Here is a 22,023-nt window from a genome sequence, read left to right on the forward strand (position 1 = left end):
AGAAAACAGATGGCTCAACCATCATTCAGCACTGTTCTCCCGTCAGAAACGGTGGGAATGGGAATGAATTGCTGCTTCCAGTGCCGGTATCTCATTTCCAAGACCAAGAGGTCAGGACAGAGGTGCGCTACACCACAGCCATACTCGCCAAATGCAGGCAGAGCTGCCACAGCCAGCACCGGGCACCTGGGGTTGCCAGCACCAGCGGGTTACTATGTAGCTGACACCACATAATAACCACAAAAACACCTACTACACCTGAAAATCGAACAAAAGTCAAAAGTCTTAATAGAAATGGAATTGTTAAACAATAAATAACTGAATTCTTCAACTTGTGGAATATTATCATCACAGGGTTACAGAAAAGGGCCGTTTCACTAATAGACTGTAGCACTTGATGACAGAATCGGAATTCTTGAAGAGTTCAGTAGCAAGTGACACCCTCACCCTTGCAGTTAGCCATTCTAAACAATGGCTAGGAGGTAGCATATGTCTTAAATAAAGGCTACATTGGACAACTGAAGATTTTTTTTTTTAATGGAACCTTTGACCTTTATGAGCAATATGTACTTCTTAAATAAATAGAAAACATTCATTCAGAAAAAAAAAACCACGAAAGTTTTAAAAGTGCTAGTTTTTCCAATTTCCTTCCACAATTTCATGATACAGAGAGTTACATGTGCCATTTTGGCTAAATTCAAAATAATTTTACGCAAAGTAAAGCCACAGTTATACTTCCCCCCAGACACAACCCCTCCCCAGTAATCCAACCATTTCATCAACTTTCTAGAAATTAGTGCTCTAGCTCTGTTACCCCTGCTCTGCTACACACAGTATCGATGGCTCACAGTTGGCACAAACATGTAAAAGTCAGTGTTTTAAAAAACTCAACAGAAGAACATTTAAATAAGCATCATTGTCAAAAGTGTATTTAGAGTACATCTTGGGCTCAAGTTGATTCACCTTTTAGATACTTTAAAATCACGCCTAACTGTAAACAAAGTGCACACATACTTCAATGCTGATCAGCACCGACACAAACCAGGCATTTAGAGGTGGCTGTCACCGACCTGGGCCAAAAACTCAGTTCTGCAAGTTTTACATTGTTACAACAGAGTGACCTCTTCAAAGACAATTTAATCCTTGGTTTCCTATAGTCTTTTACTGAGATGTCCCTCTCAGATTTGTAACAGTTGCCAGCTGTCTCGGGGGATGTTCAGAACAACTTTGGCAACTGCCTGAGTTGTTTCACATCAAGAATAGTGCCAACAGAATTGATGCTGTTCGACTGGTTTAATGTTTCAAGGGCTGGAGTATGCAGATTTCCAGGAAAGACCTGAATGTCTCCTTCGTCTTTCCTACCAGGTTGTTCAGTGAATTCAACCCTCCCAGGTAACAATTTGGGTTTTGATTTTAAATCCTTTAAAATCTGAACTGAGTTTTCATCTGCTTGATCTGCTCTGGGAGGAAAAATTTCATTTGTAATATTTCTTAATACAGGGCTGTTTAGTTCTGGTGGAGAGGCATTAGTAGTCAACTCTCTGCTGTGACTCTTTAGATGAATTGGAAGTCTTCCATCAGTTCTTTTGGATAATTCAGTCTGGTGGTTGAAGCCATCCAACACAGGGATACAGTTTTTGTCCAGCATGCTTTTGACAGTGCCAGAATTGCCATCTTGAACCTGCAGTTCCTCTTCATCTTCACTACTGTCATTGCCCTGTATCAGCCCATATCGCTTCATGTACTTCTTGGTTGCAAAAGACATATTGTTTGGTGAAATTAAGCTAAAACCCACCATGCTCTTGTCCATATTTGTATGCAAGATGTCTTGGAAAGAGAAATCTACCGGAGGATTTTGGCCTGAGCGACTGAAAGAAAGTCGAGATAACTGATTTTCACTGAGATACTTGAGTGCTATAGCGTTTGCTTCCATGCTCAGATCAACAACATTAGGAGTTAAGCCACACATGCTGACATTGGCAAATGACATATAATTTAGTCCAGGAACAACTGCTTCAGGATTTATGCACGCTAAGATGCTGAAATAAAGCATCAAAAAGTTAGTTTAGCATTACAGGAAAAGAATGCATTTTACAATATAATCCCATAATTTCATCTTGCTTGCTGTACCGAATTCTCCTTCCTTCTGAACATCACAGCTCAATCAGGTTGTTCAGTGCCGAGATCATACGTTCTGCACGTACTAAAAAGCAGCTCTCCAGCTACTCACACCGACAGTATTCAAACACTGTGTTAGAGAATTGATGATACTCCCTTCTGATTTGATCTTAACCACAACCCTCGTATCAAGAAGAACCTGCCTCTAGCAGGTTTCAGAGCTGGTTTTGTTTTTAAAGCAGGTTTGAGCTCTTGGTCTATTCTCACCAGTGAAATGTGACATTTTAAGTCCCTGATGCTGAGACTCTAGATACTGCCATCCAACCCAAAATTTGTATCTAGACAGAAGATACAAGCCCAATGACAGAGACCAAGAACATCTCTTCTCTCCCAGTGCATGCCAATTCCAGGATTTTTACAGAATCTGTTTCCAGAAGCCTGCAAGTTTCTAGTTTTTGAAGGCATCCTTCAGTAAGGGAAACGTTCATTTGTTCTGTTGTTTGGTACACCAATTTCTTTTATACATTAGGTGTTTAAAGACTGAAAGGACAAGCTCTGGTACACTGGCAGTGGTTATAAACCAGTGCATTTAATATATGCATCATATACTAGTTCATAAACCCAAACTCTTTGTGTTGAGAGTTAAGAGTCGTCTTATTCCACTGAGCACACAATCCTGAAGTTTGCTTAAGGAGAGCAAACTCCTGGCTCAGACAAACAACCACAAATTATGCTATGGAGTTGCACTGTTGTTTCCTTCTCTACTGATTGGTAGACCTTCTCTCAGAATTGTTTATATCAGTCATGAAAGTGGCAGAAGGAAGAATCCCACCCTGCTCCCCAGGTTTGAAGAAAAAACACCAAGAATTCCAATTTTGTCTTATGGATTCAATTATTAGCATATTATTGACATTAAAAGAACACTGACAGACTCTCCAGCCAGGAAGGTAGCCCAAAAATTCCAGAAAAATGCCTGAGGAAATTCAAGTGAAAAGGAGAGAAAAGAGCTTAGAAACTGTATGACTGGAAACAGCTTTTGATACATAGCTGAAGAGAAGATTAAGTAGGAGATGGTTAGATTTTTTTGTTTACTAACAGTTATATACTAGTATCAAGAAGACAATAAGGATGAAAGCGAAGCTGTGCCAGGCAGTCAGCCTATGCCTAAGCAGCTACATAAGTAAATTCCTATGCCTCAAACACTTTCTTCAGAAATTACTGCTGCTCCTTCTTCTGTTTCATCAAGGCTGTTTCCCTCCCCAGCCACCTGTTTCAAGTCAAAGCACTCACAATAACAAGTGATTAGGACAAAATCAGTTTTGATTATATATCAAAGCCTTGATAACAATGTCACTTATACTGGTGAAGTGCAAGGCAAGGGTTAAGAAGCAGTGACGAAAATATATAGCTGCTTAACATTCAGCCTCCCAAGTCCAGTGTTTCTCTGGAATACTTTGACATAGCCCAAAGGACTGAAATTACTCAAGCAGCTTTGTTATTATTCTAGGGAATTGTGTGCTACTGCATGCACAATACTTTAAGAATCACCAGATGCTCTAACAGCTAGAGCTACTTGTGTTATATTTAAATAATCTGAGTTTTGCTAGCAGAGCTCTTAAACCTATCTGAAATACCCATAGCATGAGCCAGTGTTTCATCTTTGCAGGAAATGTGGATCAAGGTGCCAAACAAATTCCCAGTGACAATGAACACAGTCCCTTCTCTTTGCTCATTGAGCCAATCTTCGTTTTTGGTTGGATCTACAAATTACTACTCAAAACAACTAGTATTTTACCTGGCATTCTCCACTTTGTGTGTATTTGTCTTCATTTTGCCAGGCGAGTCAATTGTCACTCCAAGACTCTTCAGCTGTTTGAGCGTAGCACTAATCACACTCTCTTTATCCACCACTCCCGTGTCAGTCTCTGAAGCCATTTCTGTTTTATTGTCAGTATCCTGATACTTAGGACCATCATCATTAACAAATCCTGATTTTACAGACAAATGATCTTGCTCTTCTGAGGACCTTAAGAGGTGGTTTACTTGGCCCTATAGGAAAAGGGAGCAGGGGACAGACCACATGGACATAAACATCATGACATGCAGCAGTTGTCAAAAACCAAAATCCGGGTTTATTCTTATGCAACTTAAAATACAACTAGATGGGTTAACAGCTTATTCTGACAAAGGAGCCAAATTCAGATTCAGTTCAGGTGCAGTCATGTAAACTCCCAGCAGTGTAGTCAAACACTGGAATATCTTACATTTCAAACTTTCTGTAAGAGGTTGCTCTGAATTTAAACACATCACATACTGATATTCTTCAAGATTAATGTACCTGCCCTTTAAGGGACTTGAAGGTAAAATGCTGTGCTATTATAAAGTGCACTAATTTGGGAAGTTATCAACTGACATTATCTTTGAACTAAAAAAATTATTATTTATTAGACAGTAGACAGTACTCCATGTATGCATGGAAGGGTGAAGTACAGAATAACCACTTAAACCTTAAAAAATGAAGAACCACAAACTTGGAACCTTTCTGTAGAGCATAACATGTGAATTTGAAAACCACACACCATTTTCATTCATGCCAATACCACATTGTAACTTCAGAAGTGTGCTGTTTTGACTGTTGCATTCAGGGCAGAATATCAAATTTACATGAATTACCAGTAAGTCCTGGTAAAGCTTCTGATCCTCTGATGGACGCCGAGGCAGCAACGAGGCAGGTGGCTCCAAGTTTGGCTCCCTTGTTACCACCAAGTGGTTGCTGGCTCCCTCTGTTGGTTCTTTCTGTAAAGACACGGTAATACTTTCTTCCAAGGATGAACTGCGAACAAGTGCTTGGGAAACGTTTCCGTTTCTGAAAGAGAACAAAGAGATAGCTAGATATTTCCTTGAAACAGAAAAAACACAAGTATTTCTATGTGTACCTTATCTTTTCATGAACACAAGAGGAGAAAAATCAAGTACTGGAAACAGATCCTAACCATTTCTTGGTTTGTCTACTGCTTGAGGCTTTGCTCCTTTCTGCAGTCATTTTCTTTCAAAAGTCATTTGAGGGCTGAGGAAATACACCTCACGGTGTGAAACTACAACAGCCTGACTAGTTTTTCAAAAGATGATTTGAAAATGGCAATGGCTTCTCTGGACTAGTCAAAACTCAATGACTATGTCTTAACCTTAAAGCAGATGAAATTAAAGTTATTAACAATCTGGAGTTTGTCTTACGTTTTCAGCATTTTTATGGACACTTAAAAGCCTTTAGGAGCAAGTATCTTCCATACGTTCTGAAACATGACTTATTCAAAAAGCCATTTTTACCAAGGTAACTGATAACGAGATTCCTGCTGTATTTTAAAAACGCTTTAAAAACTTCAACAACACTGTTACAAGTACACACATACACAATGCACTCTGAGTATCATGAACTGATAACAAACACCTAGTTGAAATATTTCTCGATAGCAGATGTGAAAGGGGAACCATAATCTGTCCTGAAGTTTCCAGATAAAAAAGGGTAAATGTTCTAGAATGAGTTACATACATCAGCTAGCTGGTATGTGCATCGCATAAACCGTTTGAGACCAGACATATCAATAGTACTATCATCCTGAGGAGATCCCTAAGCGACCCTCCTCCCCGTTCCTGTTCCTCCTCAGAAGACAACTGTAAGATAAGGGAATTTCAGAACTCAACTGATCAATTGCCTGTGTTGAAAGCGATAAGATTTAAATCACGTGACATACTAGATAGTCGATGTAGGTTATCAGTTACTGTTACACTAGCAATTATTCATCATTCCCAAAAATGTTTCCCTCCTCCTCAAAGAAATCTGGGTGGTGCTCTACATTCTTACTATAAGATACTTATACAGCTATTTTACAGGTTTAAGGTTCTCTTCAACTTAGATTCATAAGATGGCATCTCTCTGAAATACAGCATTCAAAAAACTGATTTGAATCAGTAACATTTATGGTAGCAGTATATGTTTGCAGATAATATTTTAATCAAGGACTATGAATATTTAAGTTATAGCTTAATTATCATCTCTTTCCCAATATGATTATTTTAAAAACCTAATTTAGCTGGAAGGGTATTCCCCCTCCTTTGGCTTTTTATACTTAGAGAATATTAGATCATTAAAAGTGCTAAATTGTTGAGCTATTCCCTGTGTAAAAATAACATCCATATAGATAATTAAAAATATTTTTAAAATCGCTTCCCAAATTAGTCTGAGATTAGTCACTGCACTATAAATAATCTGAGCTTAAAAATAATTAAACAGCAGTGAAGTTGGTACCTGCATTCACTACACACAAAGCAATTAGATGTAAAAGGTAGAGAAATTCAGGGAACAGTCATATAATCATAAACTCCTCATCCTAAGCCCCTCAGAACTGAAAGGGTTCTGAATGCTGCTGACAGGGGAAAGCCACTGTAGGAAAACAACTGACTACAGCAGTGTCCCCTTTCCCCCTCAGGATTTAAGGTGAGAAAGGGAATGCTGCCAGCACTGTACATGCTTTTACAAGTTAAAGGCTTTTGCCATCAGCCGCTGCTGATAGGTAGGCTAGCTAAATGTGCATGACCGATAAATGCAGACTCTAAAGGCAACTGTGTTTTGGTGAGCTGTACAATTTGAAGCATAATTAAAAAACAAAGAAGGGAAAGAACACAACAACTGAAGTCAGGTGACCATTTATAATTCCTGAAGAAAATAACTATGAAAGTAGTAACTTATGAAAGGCAGTTCAGCTTCTTATGTGAACAAAAGATATCTCTGGCTACTTACTGGAGAGTGTTCTGATTAGTTCCTTCTTCCACAAGATGAATACTGTCTACAAAGCTGGGCATGTCAACCACCTTTAAGGAAGAAGCAATACTTGTATTACTTGCATCTTGTTCAGCATTAATTGAAATGCTTATGTCTTCCTTAGAAATCTCTTCATCCTCTTTTTTTCCTTGTGGTATGGAGTCATCTTGTTTTTCTGAGGCTGTATTCCAAAATAAGCTAGCACCTAGAAGAGAACGAGAGATTTACCCGTTTAAGGAAAGTTATTACTATCTTCTGAGACCCTCTGGCTTCATAAAGCTAGAGGAATCATTTCGTCACATTCAGTTTTTTTCCACCATTTTAGAAGTGATTTAGTGTTTAGAACAGCTAAGAGTTGCCAAAACATCATTCAAGTCCTAGTTTCTTCCAAAGTGTACTTGATGAAAATAAATAGTTGTATTAAAGCATTTTAATGCATCGACCTTGAGCCAGTTCAAAATTTTCTTCCAGACTAATCACAATATTTCCATGGATTTAATATTCCCATGGATTAACAGGAACCATTAATATATAACTTTACAGACACAGCTGCCTAACTTGCTAAAATCAAAGCTAATGCAGTCTCCTCTCCATGCATGTAAATGCATGCCTTACAAAAACCATCAATAATATATTTAATAGAACACCAGATGGGATAGAAGCTATTACTTTTCAAAACAGTGTATTAATTCAGAAAGAGACGTGGATTTTTTCTTTCAATAAGGCACAATTTAAAATAGAAGACCTTGCTAAAGCTATTGGAAAAAGAATTCTTCCAGTGATGGCAATCACTGCCATTGCAGCCCAAAGACAAAAGTAGCTCCAGCCTAAACTTGCAAAAACACCTACAGAACTTAGCTGTCTTTTTGTATCTAGGTGCATGTTTGCGTACATTCAGCGTTTCTGCAAAACATTCCCCCCATGCCCAAACAAATCACAGAAACATCCAGAAAAAGCAATGCCAGCCTATTTTTAAAGAATAAAGCATTACCTGTGCTTACAGCAATGCTCACACTTTTCCTCATGGGGGAACCTGGTGAGGACTGTGTTTCCATAGAAACAAGGTCCCCTTGCTTCTCAGGCTGCGGAGCATGGCCAGCTGCAGCTGGTTCAGAAGAACAAGCCTGATGAGCCTGTGCTTCCAATAAGCGTTGGATCTGTAATGGTTATCAGACAGTTATAATTTGTACAATAAAAAAATAAAGTATAATAGGCAAAAGTGGATTACTAAATTAGGCCCCTCTAGGATCTGGATTCAGATCCAGGCTGCATTGCCACAGAAGTCTGATAACCTTCCAGTTCTCAGCAGTGCATGCAGCATAAATCAAAACATCAATTCTGATATTGGCAGAGCTAGTGAAGAAAAGGTTTTAAGCATGCTGGCAGAACTACACCAAGACAACTTGAGTAAAGCCTATTTGCACTACACTTGTTGGAAGTATTCTCTGCCCCTTTCATTCACATACAAAGCCTATTACCGACTTACCAGCCAAGCGTTTTTATGCCAACTGTCCCTACACCATGCTAAACCAACTTTGTATTAATTACAAAACTAAGCACTTAAATAATAAAATTAAGGTTGCCCAGGCAATCTTCACTATAGTATTTGCATCCACCCTGTGCACCGATTAGTTCACAGCTCCATGGAGAAATATCATAACAGTGAAGACTGCATTTATCCAATAAGGAGAGGTTTCCCTCTGTCATGCACAGCTCATGCTTTAAGAGCTCGATTTTACATACAGGAACTATATCTAAAGCATATTTCAGATGTAATTTTCCAGTTTAAGCAGGAAAAATATGTATTGTGAGCAACTTTCCTCTTCCTATCATTCATCACCAGCAGCAAAATTTAAACTCTTGCTCTTCAGCCCCAAATCATACCCTGCAAAATACAGGGCCCGCATGCTAACTCAGGAGGCTGCTATTTTGAAGAAACTTAACCTGGTATCAAAACTGAATTTAGCAAGACCACCAAAGCCCAAATTTCCAGTGCAGCAACAAACACCTGATGAATCCTGCCAGTCTGCTGCAAACAGAAAACTGAAATTTTCAAAGCAACAGCCTCAACAGCTCAGGAAGCTGCAGGCTTGAAGGTGGGCAAAGCAACACATGAGAATGTTCTGTGCTTCACCTGTATGCTTACAACAATTCCAAAGTCTATAGCCTATGCAGTAAATTTTTTTACATAGATGTCCTGGTTTCAGCTGGGATAGAGTTAACTGTCTTCCTAGTAGCTGGTACAGTGCTATGTTTTGAGTTCAGAGCGAAGAATGTTGATAACACTGATGTTTTCAGTTGTTGCTCAGTAGTGTTTAGACTAATGTCAAGGATTTTTCAGCTTCTCATGCCCAGCCAGTGAGAAAGCTGGAGGGGCACAAGAAGTTGGCACAGGACACAGCCAGGGCACCTGACCCAAACTGGCCAACGGGGTATTCCATACCATGTGACGTCCCATCCAGTATAGGAACAGGGAAGTGGGGGGCAGGGATTCGCCGCTCGGGGACTGGCTGGGTGTTGGTCGGCGGGTGGTGAGCAATTGCACTGCGCATCATTTGTACATTCCAATCCTTTCATTATTGCTGTTGTCATTTTATTAGTGTTATCATTATCATTATTAGTTTCTTCTTTTCTGTTCCATTAAACCGTTCTTATCTCAACCCATGGGTTTTGCTTCTTTTCCCGATTTTCTCCCCCATCCCACTGGGTGGGGGGGAGTGAGTGAGCGGCTGCGTGGTGTTTAGTTGCTGGCTGGGGTTAAACCACGACAATAGATAAGCATACGTATATGAAAGTATTTATACAGAAGGCATATTGGTTTGCATTATAAACAGTCTGCTAAAAGGGAAACCTTCATGTTATAGAAATATGATAAAAATAAACACAAAATTTAATCAGGCAAGAGTCAAATAGTTTTCATTTAAGGGACAGCAATTAGCAGAACTAATCAGGACCCCACTCCATCCCCAAACTGCAGCTGGTATGACAGGCTCTCTTGTTCCAACAAGGATAGACAACAGTTAATTTAATTCCTTTGGCAGGGGAACTATCAAAGCATAATCACTAAGAGGGCAGAGGAGAAAGCTGCCATTTCCACAAACCTGAGCTTGAAGTAATTTGAGTTGTCTATCTTGTTCTGTAAGAACACGGTATGCATCTGGAGATAATCCCATCATTCCATTATCTGATCCTGCTTTAGAAGCAAGCATGTGCAGGCACGGTGAGTGGGCTGCACAAAACTGCGGACTAGAGGGGCTTGCACTTGAAGGCAGTCTTATTCCAGGCGATAAGCTATTGTCAAGAGAACAGTTCCCCATTTTCCCATGATATCCCATGCTTATAGGGCTGCTTGTGGTATACCCTGGATTGCAGCAAATATTTGGGCAAATGATATTTTGATGGAGCACTGTACATGGATTCTGTTGAGACATCTCTGATTGGATTTCTGCTCCATGTTTGGGGCTCATTCTACCAATTCCTTGCCATGAGTTTATTGGATTATATTGGACAGAAGCAGGAAACTGACAGTTGCATACACTGGCTGGACAGCAAGGTGTCACTTGAACTGGCACCTGCAGTTCTGGTGGTCTTCTGCAGCTCTGTGGTGAAAAAGCAGAGTTGTAGAGGACTGGCTGCTTAACAGCAGGAAGCTGCTTGGCACAGGATATTGATGTTCTTCTAATTGGAGGCTCTCCCTGCTGTGCGACTCCATCGGGATTTAACACAAGTCTTTCTGACGGCTTTCTGGGGTGATGCACAGATGTATCCGGGGAAGGCCCACTACAAGGGGTTGAAGAAGAAGAAGATCCAGAACTTTTTCTTGATTGAGGGCAAGCTTTCTTACATTGCAACTGTTGCTGTAGTAGAGCTTGCTTTCCTCTGGAAGGCCTTGAAGTGAGAATTTTCTGGTTTAAATGGTTTGGTAATTGCCTCAAAGAGGGATCTCCCATATTAGCAGAAAAGTTTTGCTTGTCTTCAGAGTGCTGTGTGGGGTAATATGTAGATCCCAAGCACCATTTCTTTTTAATAGGCTGATGTGGTGCTGTGGGTAGACTTTTAGCATTTGAAGTCCCCATAGGCTTAGATGATTGTCCTGATTCTATGAAACTCCCATCCAAAACAAGTGACAGTTCAGGAACTGAAGGAAAGATCCTGGTAACCTGAAGCAACAATTACACAAGCAAGTTTAAGATAACTTTAAAATACTGTCTTTCAGCTCTTCACATACAGAATTTCATCAAAGAAAATGTTTTCATTCAAAATCAATATATGACCACTACCAGCTCCAAACCAACTACACATTGAATGGTTTTCTAAAGATTGGAGAATCCAGATACAGAAAAAGCAGCAAGATCTCTAGGATCATTCTTAGAAGACAAAATTGCTTTCATGCGGCATAATAGTCATTTCTACCAAATGAATGCTCCATGTCATCCTGGAGCGCATTTCAGAGTATGGATCTTTCCTCTTCAAGAAGTGGACTACATGTTCCCTCTTACTATTCTTAGACCCCGTAGATAGGTGCAACAGAACATACTTTATAATCCACAACTGTCACATCCTTCTAGACCTATGCTGTATGAGGGCTTCTATTTTATTATATTTGTATACATTTCAGTAAAAATGGACAGACCAGCAGATCTTAATTTCATTTACCCAGGACTACACAAGAAAGTTTGCTGCCTCTATCTTTGCCTCAGACACCACGGCTCTTCCATTTAATGGTAGCAAGATTCCCAAAGTAGAACCTACTATCTCTGTTCCCAAATCCTAGCATATACAGGAATTAAAGTGTCCATAATAGTGGAAAGAAAGACAGGCTAACTAGAGCAGGAGTTGGGACTCTTGGCCCATTTCTTCAGTCCTGTTTTCCCCTGCTAGCACTTTGAGACAGTAGCTTTATACTCTCCAGTCCCCTTACAAAGAGTTTTGCTGCTCCAAGTGTCACATCTGAGATGCCTAGAACAATTATTTACTTAGTTACCTGTTGACTTGCTGGGTGAGGACTTGGAATTGGCCTGGGGGATAAATCCTCATCTTCTACACCAGAGTCGTGATCGCTTGCTGACAACTTACTGGGTGAACAGCCCTGGGAAGGACTAAAACCAACATAAATCAAACTAAAAATGTTTGCTTGTCAGATTTGGCAGCTATAACATGAATCTTCACGTTTTTCACTGTGCCATCTACAGTGCACTATCAGCATCATTTTTTCAAGAAGCAGTTGCTATGTATCTCCTCTGTGGTTAGCTAGGGAGTTCACACAGCAAACAGTTTTAAGATCAAACAGTGAAAATGCAAATGATGCTTTTGGGCAAAAAAATACTAACCCTCCCTCCCCGCACCCTCAGACATATACACCTTTTAAGTGACATTCTAACAGCAAAACACTGATTTATATTAGGAAGATAGGGAGTGCTACAGTAAAGATTGTAACATTGTTTAAAGGAAAATAAAGGCCATTTTATAGTCACAGATAAAAATTTGATGGATAAGTCAGGTTCTTAAAAATCCCTAAGTTTCAACCTATCCAGGTCTCGCAGCTCTGAAAAGTTGGAAGGAAAAAGGAATTTTTACCAACTTAAGTAAATTTCAGTTAGAGATTTGCTCAAAGGACAGATCTCACAGAAAGCTTAATACAGTGAACTAAGCTCCATCAGCAAGTAAGCCTTTTTAGAAACATCCACTGTATAAACAACAACCACGAATATCAAGAGTAGAACTACGAGTAGTTTCTCTTGCAATACGGTCAGCTTGACCATCTTACTTGAAGAATATTAACTCTAGGAATAAACAAAAGCACATACACAGATTTTAATGCAAGAAGATCACTGAATGCACAGCTAAATTGACAGCTGCCACAGCAGAGGTCAAAAAACCTCATCCAATGAACATTTAATTTTTGTGTATAAATGACATCTCAAAGATTTACCTTCTGATAGGAAGTTTCTTGCAAACTCTGCTGAAGAACTCAGTTTCTGCATTTTGGTTTTCTGCACTCAACTCAAACTGGATAGGGCTCTTGCCTGAAGGTTCAACATTCTGGAATGAAATTCATTGTGAATATTGTGAAGCACGAAACTTTCAACTTTTAATCACTGAGGTACTACCCCCAGAGAAATAGTTTTAGGGACTTTTATATCTGATTATTTGCTGCTTGTCCTCTACTTTTAATTCTCAATTCTTTCACCACTACAAGGAGGCAGGCAACTTCCCTTCCTGTTTAACACTGTTCCCCCTGCTACTCTGTAAAGTAGCTGGCCTAATTATAGCCATGAGCAGATGCTTCCTTGCTCTAACTGCTTAGATACTTTTCCACAAGCCTTCACCACTATAGGAAACAGCAACTGTTCCTATACTGTTTCACACACCACAGCTGGGCAAGTCCTGGAGACAACAGAAGTGAGCCTCTGTTAAGAAGCTTGTCGTCTTCAGAGAGCTAAGCCGTACCTAGGCTAAAGATGGAAGGCAGTCCTGAACAGGGAAACTTAATCACACAGAGAACAGAGTAAACAGCCCAGGACACACATTACACTAGCTGCTTCTCTGCCAGAGCATAGGAGCATTTATCGAGCAGATTAACAATTCTACTTCAGGTTCTGTACAAGCCTAGGAAATCAAGTGAGAAACTGATATTTCCTAGAATTTCCTCAAACCTTATTAGTTATCTCCCAGACATTGTATCAAATTCTTTCAAAGAGTTACTTTGCACAAAGATAAAATTGTTCCTGCCTTGTTACTGTAGCGCAGCAAGAGATCTGCAGATTAGTAGCTACTGAATTCCCATTTGCATTCAACTTCAAAGCACAAATACCTAGCTTTGCTCTCCAGAAAGCACCAATGTGCATCGCCCATAGCAGTCTCAGATGTGTCCAGCATGCACATAGCATATCACATTAACAAATGCTATAGGAAATCAGAATCTCTGCTCCTAAAGCCAAAAGATCACTAGTAAGAAGGAGCACTAACCAAGTCCAGCACAGCAGAGTACATTTTAAAAGACAGATTCTAAATGCTGTTTGGAGGTCATCTCTCAATTTGAGAGACAAACTGAATTTACAGTAATCACTGTAAAAAGGTAGCTTTATAGAGCTACATAATTTTCAAACGCTGCAGTTCCATTTGGATCACATTATAGTGACCCCTTCTTTAAGAAGAAGTCAAATTTTAAAGTACCACGATGCAGTAGGAAACCAAGCCACTTACTTTGAAGAGGTGTACTGTTTCATTGCAAGTTAAGATCTGAAACCCTAGTTCAGTCTGTCCACTGCATGGAACGCACTCATAAAACTCTGGTTCCTTGTGTGTCAGTGAATAAAGCACAATAAGAAAACTCTGAGATTCCGAAAAAAACCTAAAATAGAAAAAAAACCCACATCTTAAAAAAAGCCATAAGAAACAGGAAGAAGGCCCTTAGTTTCTCAATATACTGAGCAAACTATCACACAGTTTAGCAAACTGGTGAATCACTGCATTTTGAGTGGTACTGAGCTATAGATGAAGCAGATGGACTTATGACTGATGCCACATGCAAGAATCTAAGCAAAGTAGAGAAATGGGAAAATTCATCTACTTTCTAGCTCAAACCTTTAGGATCACTTAGTACTTTAAATGAATTCCTGGAAGACTTCAATCATAGCATAGAAGAAAACATCTGTAAAAATGACATTGTGATTTTTTTTTTTTTTAATAGTTCAATTGAAGAAGCATTATAAAGACACTTAGCGTTTCAGTTAACCCTAAACATTCCAAAAATGCTCATTGGCAAACAGATTTTTTTTTGGGGGGAAGAAAAATTGTACTGAAGTTTTTTCTACAGTAACAACAGTCAACATTTAACACAAAAGATCAAGGATAATGAAAATAACGTGCGTTTCCAGAAAAAGGTAGTACTACTTTCTGAACAATTTTTTCTTTTTATAGCACTTGTAATACACTTGTTTGGGGGGGGGTGTTGTGTTTGTTTTTTCTTTAATATATGTGATAGAGAAAATAGTAGGAACAAGGTGCTTGAAAAACTCATTCACACACAACTTTAAAATTATACTTAAAATTTAAGAGTTAAAAACATATGATGCACAGATTAAGTGGTTAGTCAGCAGAGGTTAATTCTGTTTGCATGGTTCATCAAATCTGCCTAATCCACTTCCAAGATGGAATCAGTGAAAGTTAATGAGAGTCAAGCATCTCACTTGCTTATCTAATAATCTAATTGGGCTCTTATCTGTATTTGAGCATATTTAAATTGTTAAGGGAAAGAAGTCTATTTTGTAATTACAGACATATCTGTTCACCAAATGTGGTCTTATTTCATAATTTAAAAGCAAGTGTGGTTGAACAGAAGAAATTCTTATGCATACAGCATATTTTGAAGTTTGATTTACCTGAAGACCAATTTTAAACTATATACACCTGAACTCCCTCCCAGCTTCCATATAATTAGAACTTGGCAAACATTACAAGTGAAAAGATGTAGAGAATGAGGAATGATTATCTACTAACATCACAATGAAAAAAAAAGTCAGAATGCAAAAACTATAAGAACAGAATATTTAGCAGGAAGTCATAAAAAGACAGTATTAGCTGCAAATCAATATGCTTCAGTATGTCGGTCAGATACAACTGTGGAGAAGGCTTATGTCAAAGAAAACACCCATGAGAAAAGTTCAAAACCAAAACCCCACCACTGTTTAAACTACCGTTTCCTGCTTGCTGCTTCTTATTTAAACTAAAATGCAGTGACCTTAATGATATTAATGTTTACCCACTTCTGTCTTTGAGGTATCAGCCCAGCTTTCTAACACTTTGGTCATAGAAGATTTGTGAAGCAGAAGTCAAAACCAGAAAGAACAATTAAAACAGACAGCCTTACCTCCTATATAACATATAAATCACAGAATTCCCTCAAATATCTTTGAACAGAGCCCATGCTGCCATGCATTTCTGTGGAATATATTTTTAGGCAGCCAATAGCTTCTATGTTTTATCTATAAAAGTGACTTGCCTTTCTTGAATTGAAGAACTGAATAAATATCGCAAGCAACAGGCCCAGACTTGAGGGCTACAGATATGAGTAACTCCACTCAGCCAACTAGAAGTAAGAAGAAATATCCAATTAGAGACAGTTCCATTACCAAGTTTCCACTATGTAACCCCTCAAATACATCTCAAATCAATATGTGTATTAATCTGTACAAACAGAACCAAACACTTACACTCCAACTAATGGCAGAGCATAAGCCTTGGGATCAGACTCAAGCAGCAAAAGCAATTTTCGTGTCTGGTCCATAGTAAGGTAGCTGAAAGAAAGCAGAAGTTGGGGTTTTTTAGTATTTTGGAAGGCAGTCTTTCAGAAAGAAATCCTGAAGAGATAAATACAAGTTTAGAAAATACTGTAAGAAAAAAAGTTCAGGGGAAAAAAAAAAACCACCAAAACCATTCTTCCTCCACACTTACAGCAGCTCCTCAGCTTTTCATCAATTCCCTTTATATCAAAGAATTATCAAGGACAAAATTTGCTTAGTATTATGGTATTCACAACAAATCCAGAAGGGCAAGTCATGTGAAATTTGAAGAGTAACTTTCAGAGAGGCATTCACAAAGTCTGTCCAAATAAAATGTCATTCAGTTGCTTCACATTATTTCCCTGATCTATCCTTAGTTCACCCTACTAAATTAGTTATCAGTCAGAATGACGATTCCCCAATACCATCTTATAAGCATGATTAACAGAAAAAGCTTTGGCTCACATTCATCTGATTTTCATTCTAGGGCAAGCACTGATATTGTTTAAAAAGCTGAATGCTGTTTATATTTATTATGTTAACTAGAGGTGTGTCCCCCTGCCCCAGTAGGAAGATCCTTCAACTGAAGTCAAAAGCAAGAAGAACTCCTACTGAACCAGTTAAGATTTTTGCCCCACCCCATTTCCTGTTTCTTGTTTAAAACGTTTTAAATTTTTCCAAGTCCAAGAAGTTATGTTATTTTTATGCCGGTTATTTTACTAAAAAGTAAAGCACTGGTTGAGATCTCGCATACCTACCTGCTTTAGGAAATGCAACAAACTGTCAGGCAACTTCGATAGCTTTAGCATCACCCTTTACTCACCCACATTTATAAGTTCCTTGAACTTGTGCAATATTCATAGGACTGTTCAAATTTCTTGCTAGGGCTGTGGGAATAATTGGGACAGACTTCACGGGGGTGTATTCCAAAATATTTGCTGCAGTAATAGAAGCCCAGTGAAAATTAAAATGTAGATTATCCAGGTTTTCTGTGAAAATAATGTGAGCTCTAACACTGAGCAGTTTAGAAAGATCCAGTGATTCTTTACTGCACAGACTGTGCTGCAGACCCTGGAAGTAGAGAAAAGAGTTAAATACACTAAATTGTCTTCATATGACTACCATGATTCAAGTTGTATTACACTAGGAACTCAAATCATTCATCGTAGCTACTGTTGCAGTAGGCACTGTATAAAAAGCCATTAACCTAGGTCTCCAAAACTCGTGGCTATAATGAATATAATGAATAACACAAAATACAGTTGAAATTAAGCTATGCATATCTTAGCATTGTTTTATGATGTAGTAAAAACCTGAGGTTACTTACATTGTATAAAAATTAATAAAATAACAGGCAACTAGAAGGCTCAAGGTGATCTGTCAAAGTTTTCTTACTTGCATGCAAGAAATTTGTATTTTAACATCTGGATGTATCATCATGAGAAAGTTTACATGTGAAGTAAGCGTTATTTGTATTATGAAATACACACAACTACAGGCAAACATTTACAGGAATGGAAGGTGTATTTACTAGATTATAAGTCTACAGCAGACCACAGAAGCAACAGGCACACATTTGCTCTAACTACTAACGTACATAGACTTTACATGCTGTCTTGCAAGTCATTTGCCTAGCAATGCTGTATCAACAATTGCTCAAATACTGCAAGTCATTCATGATAGATTTGAAAGAAAAAGCTGTTTTTTCTTGTTTAAGTAAGTTTGCTGCAATCACTGTCGTCTTGCTGGTTTTGGTGGTCAGACCAGCTGAAAACCTTTGGTCAGACAGCAAGATTTTAGTCCAAGATTAAAGACTGTGTGATCCTTAAACACCTGTGAAGACTACCTGATTTTAATAGTTTCCGATACACTTTTCAATGACACTCGAGCAGCTCATTTCACATAACCAGCTAAATAGTCTTGCTTCAGCCACAACTTTGCTGTGTTTGAAATGAATGGCAGTTGGAAATCAAGCCCTGTGCACAGTCCAGGCTCCAGCCTAGAAGACAGTTATTAAGAGACCCAAAAGTTGCCAAGAGCTGCCTACCTTGAAAGCCAAGCTGATATCTTCAGCACTGTGCACTATAATACTGTCTGAAGAAAGTCCCCAGGCATTAACTGTACATGGAATCAAAAAGTCTCCGGGAAGAGATGCAGTTGGAATTTTGCCCGATCCACCAGCAACTTCTCGACCAGGATCAAAGCGGTCTACTGTTAGCGTTATGCCTTCCCCATCTTTACAATAAATAAATAAATAAATAAAGTTAGAGTCCAAGAGCAACTCGGGCTCCTTGATAACATCTTGCTCAACCAGCCAACACTGTCTGTCTACCTGATGTTTAAAGTTACCTTCATCTACTGCAAGAGTCCCAAGCAAAAAACAGGAAAATAATTTCTTTTCACTCTGCTTAGCATGGCGATAGGCAAGTCGCAAGGTTTTCTCCACCATAGATAACTTTGGGTTTCTAAAAAAGAAACAATAAGCAAGTTTCAGACCCAAATTATTTTTAATGCTTTTTAAAAAAGTATTTATTGTATCACAATAGCTTCCACACTTTTTTTTTTGTCCTTTAAAAAGAAAATACTCAGAAATAGCCCAAAGCTCTAAACAACAAAAAGGTCAGAATTTTAGCTCCTGTTCTGTGCATCACCCCAACTATTCATATTCAAGCAAGACGTATTTTAACTGGAGCAGCTTCACAGAATGCTCTCTATGATCATCTCAAAAAGAGTATTTTGGCTTGACTAGTCCAGCAAACCAGCATCAGAGGGGAAGCAGTTTTTCCTGTGGAGAATAAATGGGAAGGAGAGAGAAGAGCTTTTTTCTCTGGAGAATAAGCAACAAGGAGAGGGAAAAGCTTTTTCATCTGAAGGGCAACATTGTCACAAGAACTAGAGATGAACGCAACTTAATTATTTTAATAGAAGGTGGATAAAGTTAGAAACACTAAAACCAAAACACAGAACCTCTAAAAAGTCTCCTAAGTTTACAGAGCAGAATAGGCCAAAAAGCTTAACTGATTTTGATGCAGTGTTCCCTCATTTTAGCACAATACTTAGTGTGTATGCTTAAAGCAGCAGCAGACTGGGCTCAATGACACAGGAATGCAAGTATGGACAAAGATCAGGTAATTTATAAAATCACTATTTAGTGAAAAAAAAAAAAAGGTAGTAAGTTTGGAATCTAGGACAGTAAATATATCAACATTATTTTAGCTTGAGACAGCTTATCTGATTTTGACTTGGAAAGAGGTCAAAGTTGAAAGTGAAGCTACTGGTTTATGTGAATACTGTGGTGATGGCTCATATCCCACCTGCTCAAGATTAACTAAGTTTAGTGCCTCCATAAAAATAAAAGCAATTTATTTTAAACTTTGTTAAAACTTGACGGTTTTAATATTAACTCAAAGAAGATTATGTGGCAAGTACAAGTGGAGGCCCCTCTGACCTGTATGTAAGAGCTGTCCACCCTTATATGCACATATATGCATATACTTGGTCTCATAACTACAGTACGAGTCTTGTAACATACCCATTTAAGTAACAAGAATCAATTTTTACTCTCCATTTGTTTTACAAGTCAGGTTTGAAATACCCTGCCCTAGAATCTCACAAGTGCTTCAGATTTGCCTCTAGACGCATTCTAAACAAAAAAAAAGTCAGAACTTTTGGCATTTTAATCCAGATTCCTGAAGCAAGCAAAATGCTTAGTTTTGAGTTTTACTTGAAGCTCCTATCTGTATCCAGTTTGTCAAAAATATTTTTTTCTCTGTAAATATTTAGAGACAAGGAAAAACATGTTGAAGAAAACTACAAATATGCAGTTACTTCTACACCTTTCCATATGGGAAGGAAACTGAAAGAAATTGTAAGTTCCTTTAGACTGAGGCACCTCCAACCCACTTGACTGCATTACACCACAGAAAGGAAAACTCTCAAGTCTTTGCAATGAAAATCCCTACTTATTTATAATGAACACGCCGGTTGCTTCTTTTTCCTTTGTGCCTTGTCATACACTAGACTCAGAAGATAAAATGAGGCTTTGAATCATATAATTCTTAATTTATTTTAACCTTTAGCCACTTAAAAAAGGTTATTCATACCTGTAATAGGTAATATGTGAGCCAATGACATCACCCATAGGGACTGGGTCCCAAAGTGCACACTTTGACAGAGGGAAACTGAAAGGGACCATCCTTTCAGGAGCAAATCTAGGAAGATCACAGAGATAAAGGAGAATGGATTAAGCTTAGTACTTTCAAACATCATTTATAAGAAGGAACAAAGGAGTAACACTGTAAGAAAAACAACAAATAGGATACATAAGCTGTCAGTGCTTTTTTTGTTTCAGGTCTAGGCCAATGAAGCAGAAACTTTGTCCTGTGAAGTTGCCAAGGATATGAACTACAAAGTCAACACAAAACTCTCATTTTCCACCTGACGGTGCCTTCATGTAATCTTGGAAGATGTGTAGGCCAAAATACAAGTTTGCATATAAAGCTCAAGAAAAAGCTGCTCTGGATATATTGTAGGAAAGGAAAAGGATATCAGTCATTAGACACTCCCATGGCACACAGAAAATCTTGATTTAGCAAACTTAACATTGGGTCAGCTTCCAAAAGCCCTGTTTTAGTCACTTTTTAAAGTCAGCATTCAATCCACTTAAGCTTTGAAGGCTTCTGAAGTAAAGCCTTGGCTTAACTGAAATAATATAGTGCAAAATTTGCATTCAGCCTTCAAAGAGGCCTGAAGAAATTAGTATGCAATCACATAAACATATTTACACAAGCAGAATTACGTTTTTTAAGAGTTGCCTAAACCAAGTATATTAAGTGAAATACAAAACATTTGACAGTCTGCATCATTCGGCAAATATCTCAACACTTTTTAGCAAGAACTCCCTTTGTAGTTATTTGAAGTATCAAACTTCGCCAAGGTGCTTGCTTTGCATTTCCTTAAGTTCCCAGGAAAGAACTTTCTCTGTTTTTAAGGCGGTCCCCTAAGCAACTCGCCTACCTCTCATGTTTTCAGCGACGGTTAATTGATTCCCATTAAAAGCCAAGCGCCCATCAAAATAAGTCCCAAATTTAGGCTTGTAAAAGGGAAAACTTTTTTAAAGCCCTACTGTTTCACGAGTTTTTGGCAAGCACGGATCAGAAACACACCCCCATAGCTCTCCATAACCCGAGCCGCACTCGCAGAGCGGCATCGGGCCCAGCGGGTGCCCCGACGGGCTGGGGGGAGACGCACCACCTCCCCCCCCCCACTTCGCAAGGAAGGGTACGGCGGACCCTCCCAGGGCGGGAGCGTGTACCTCAGATCCGGGCCGGGCAGAACAGGGTCCACGCAGGGCGGTCGCAGCTCTGCCCCCTCCTCTTCACCCTGCCTCGGGGCGCCGGCGTGGGGCAGAGCCCAGGCGCGGGGCCCGCCCGCAACAGCCCCTCCCTCAGCCGGGCACCGGAGGGGGCCTGCCAGCGTCCCCTGAGGGAAGAGGGGAGCGGCCAGTGACACCCCCTCCCCAAGGCCTAACTACCGCCGCACTCCCTGCGGGGAGGCACCAGGAACCGCCTCGGCCTCCCGCCGCGGCAGGACCAGGACCGGGCCAGTCCCGTCCCCTCCCGCCCCGCTCCGGCGCCTTCCTCAGCCCACCACCGACCCCTCGTTCCCCGCCGCCGCCAGCCGCCGGCCAATCAGAAGGCAAAACCGGCCGCGCTCCCGCCCCCCGCTACTTACTCCGACCCAATCGGCGCATAGGTGGGGGAAACGGCTCGCTCGACCAATCAAAGCGTACCCGGGGGAACC

At 39.5% G+C, this 22,023-nt stretch overlaps 1 protein-coding gene across 1 annotated transcript; it reads right to left on the reverse strand.

Annotated features, from left to right (window-relative positions):
• Positions 1-519: 519 nt before the first annotated feature.
• Positions 520-21,734, reverse strand: STIL (STIL centriolar assembly protein). Its single transcript, XM_052801864.1, has 16 exons — positions 21,536-21,734; positions 20,325-20,432; positions 18,571-18,686; positions 18,269-18,456; positions 17,045-17,292; positions 16,153-16,236; positions 15,942-16,028; positions 14,144-14,291; positions 12,870-12,979; positions 11,922-12,036; positions 10,039-11,097; positions 7,929-8,094; positions 6,917-7,142; positions 4,792-4,984; positions 3,914-4,167; positions 520-2,039 (listed from the first exon to the last, which is right to left on the reverse strand). Exons 2-16 carry the CDS (start codon positions 20,414-20,416, stop codon positions 1,217-1,219), a joined length of 3,909 nt encoding a protein of 1,302 aa, XP_052657824.1. The 5' UTR covers positions 20,417-20,432; positions 21,536-21,734; the 3' UTR covers positions 520-1,216.
• Between the last annotated feature and the right edge of the window lie 289 nt (positions 21,735-22,023).

This window comes from Harpia harpyja, chromosome 11, assembly GCF_026419915.1.
Source record: "Harpia harpyja isolate bHarHar1 chromosome 11, bHarHar1 primary haplotype, whole genome shotgun sequence".
In the NCBI taxonomy this organism is placed as follows: Eukaryota; Metazoa; Chordata; class Aves; order Accipitriformes; family Accipitridae; genus Harpia; species Harpia harpyja.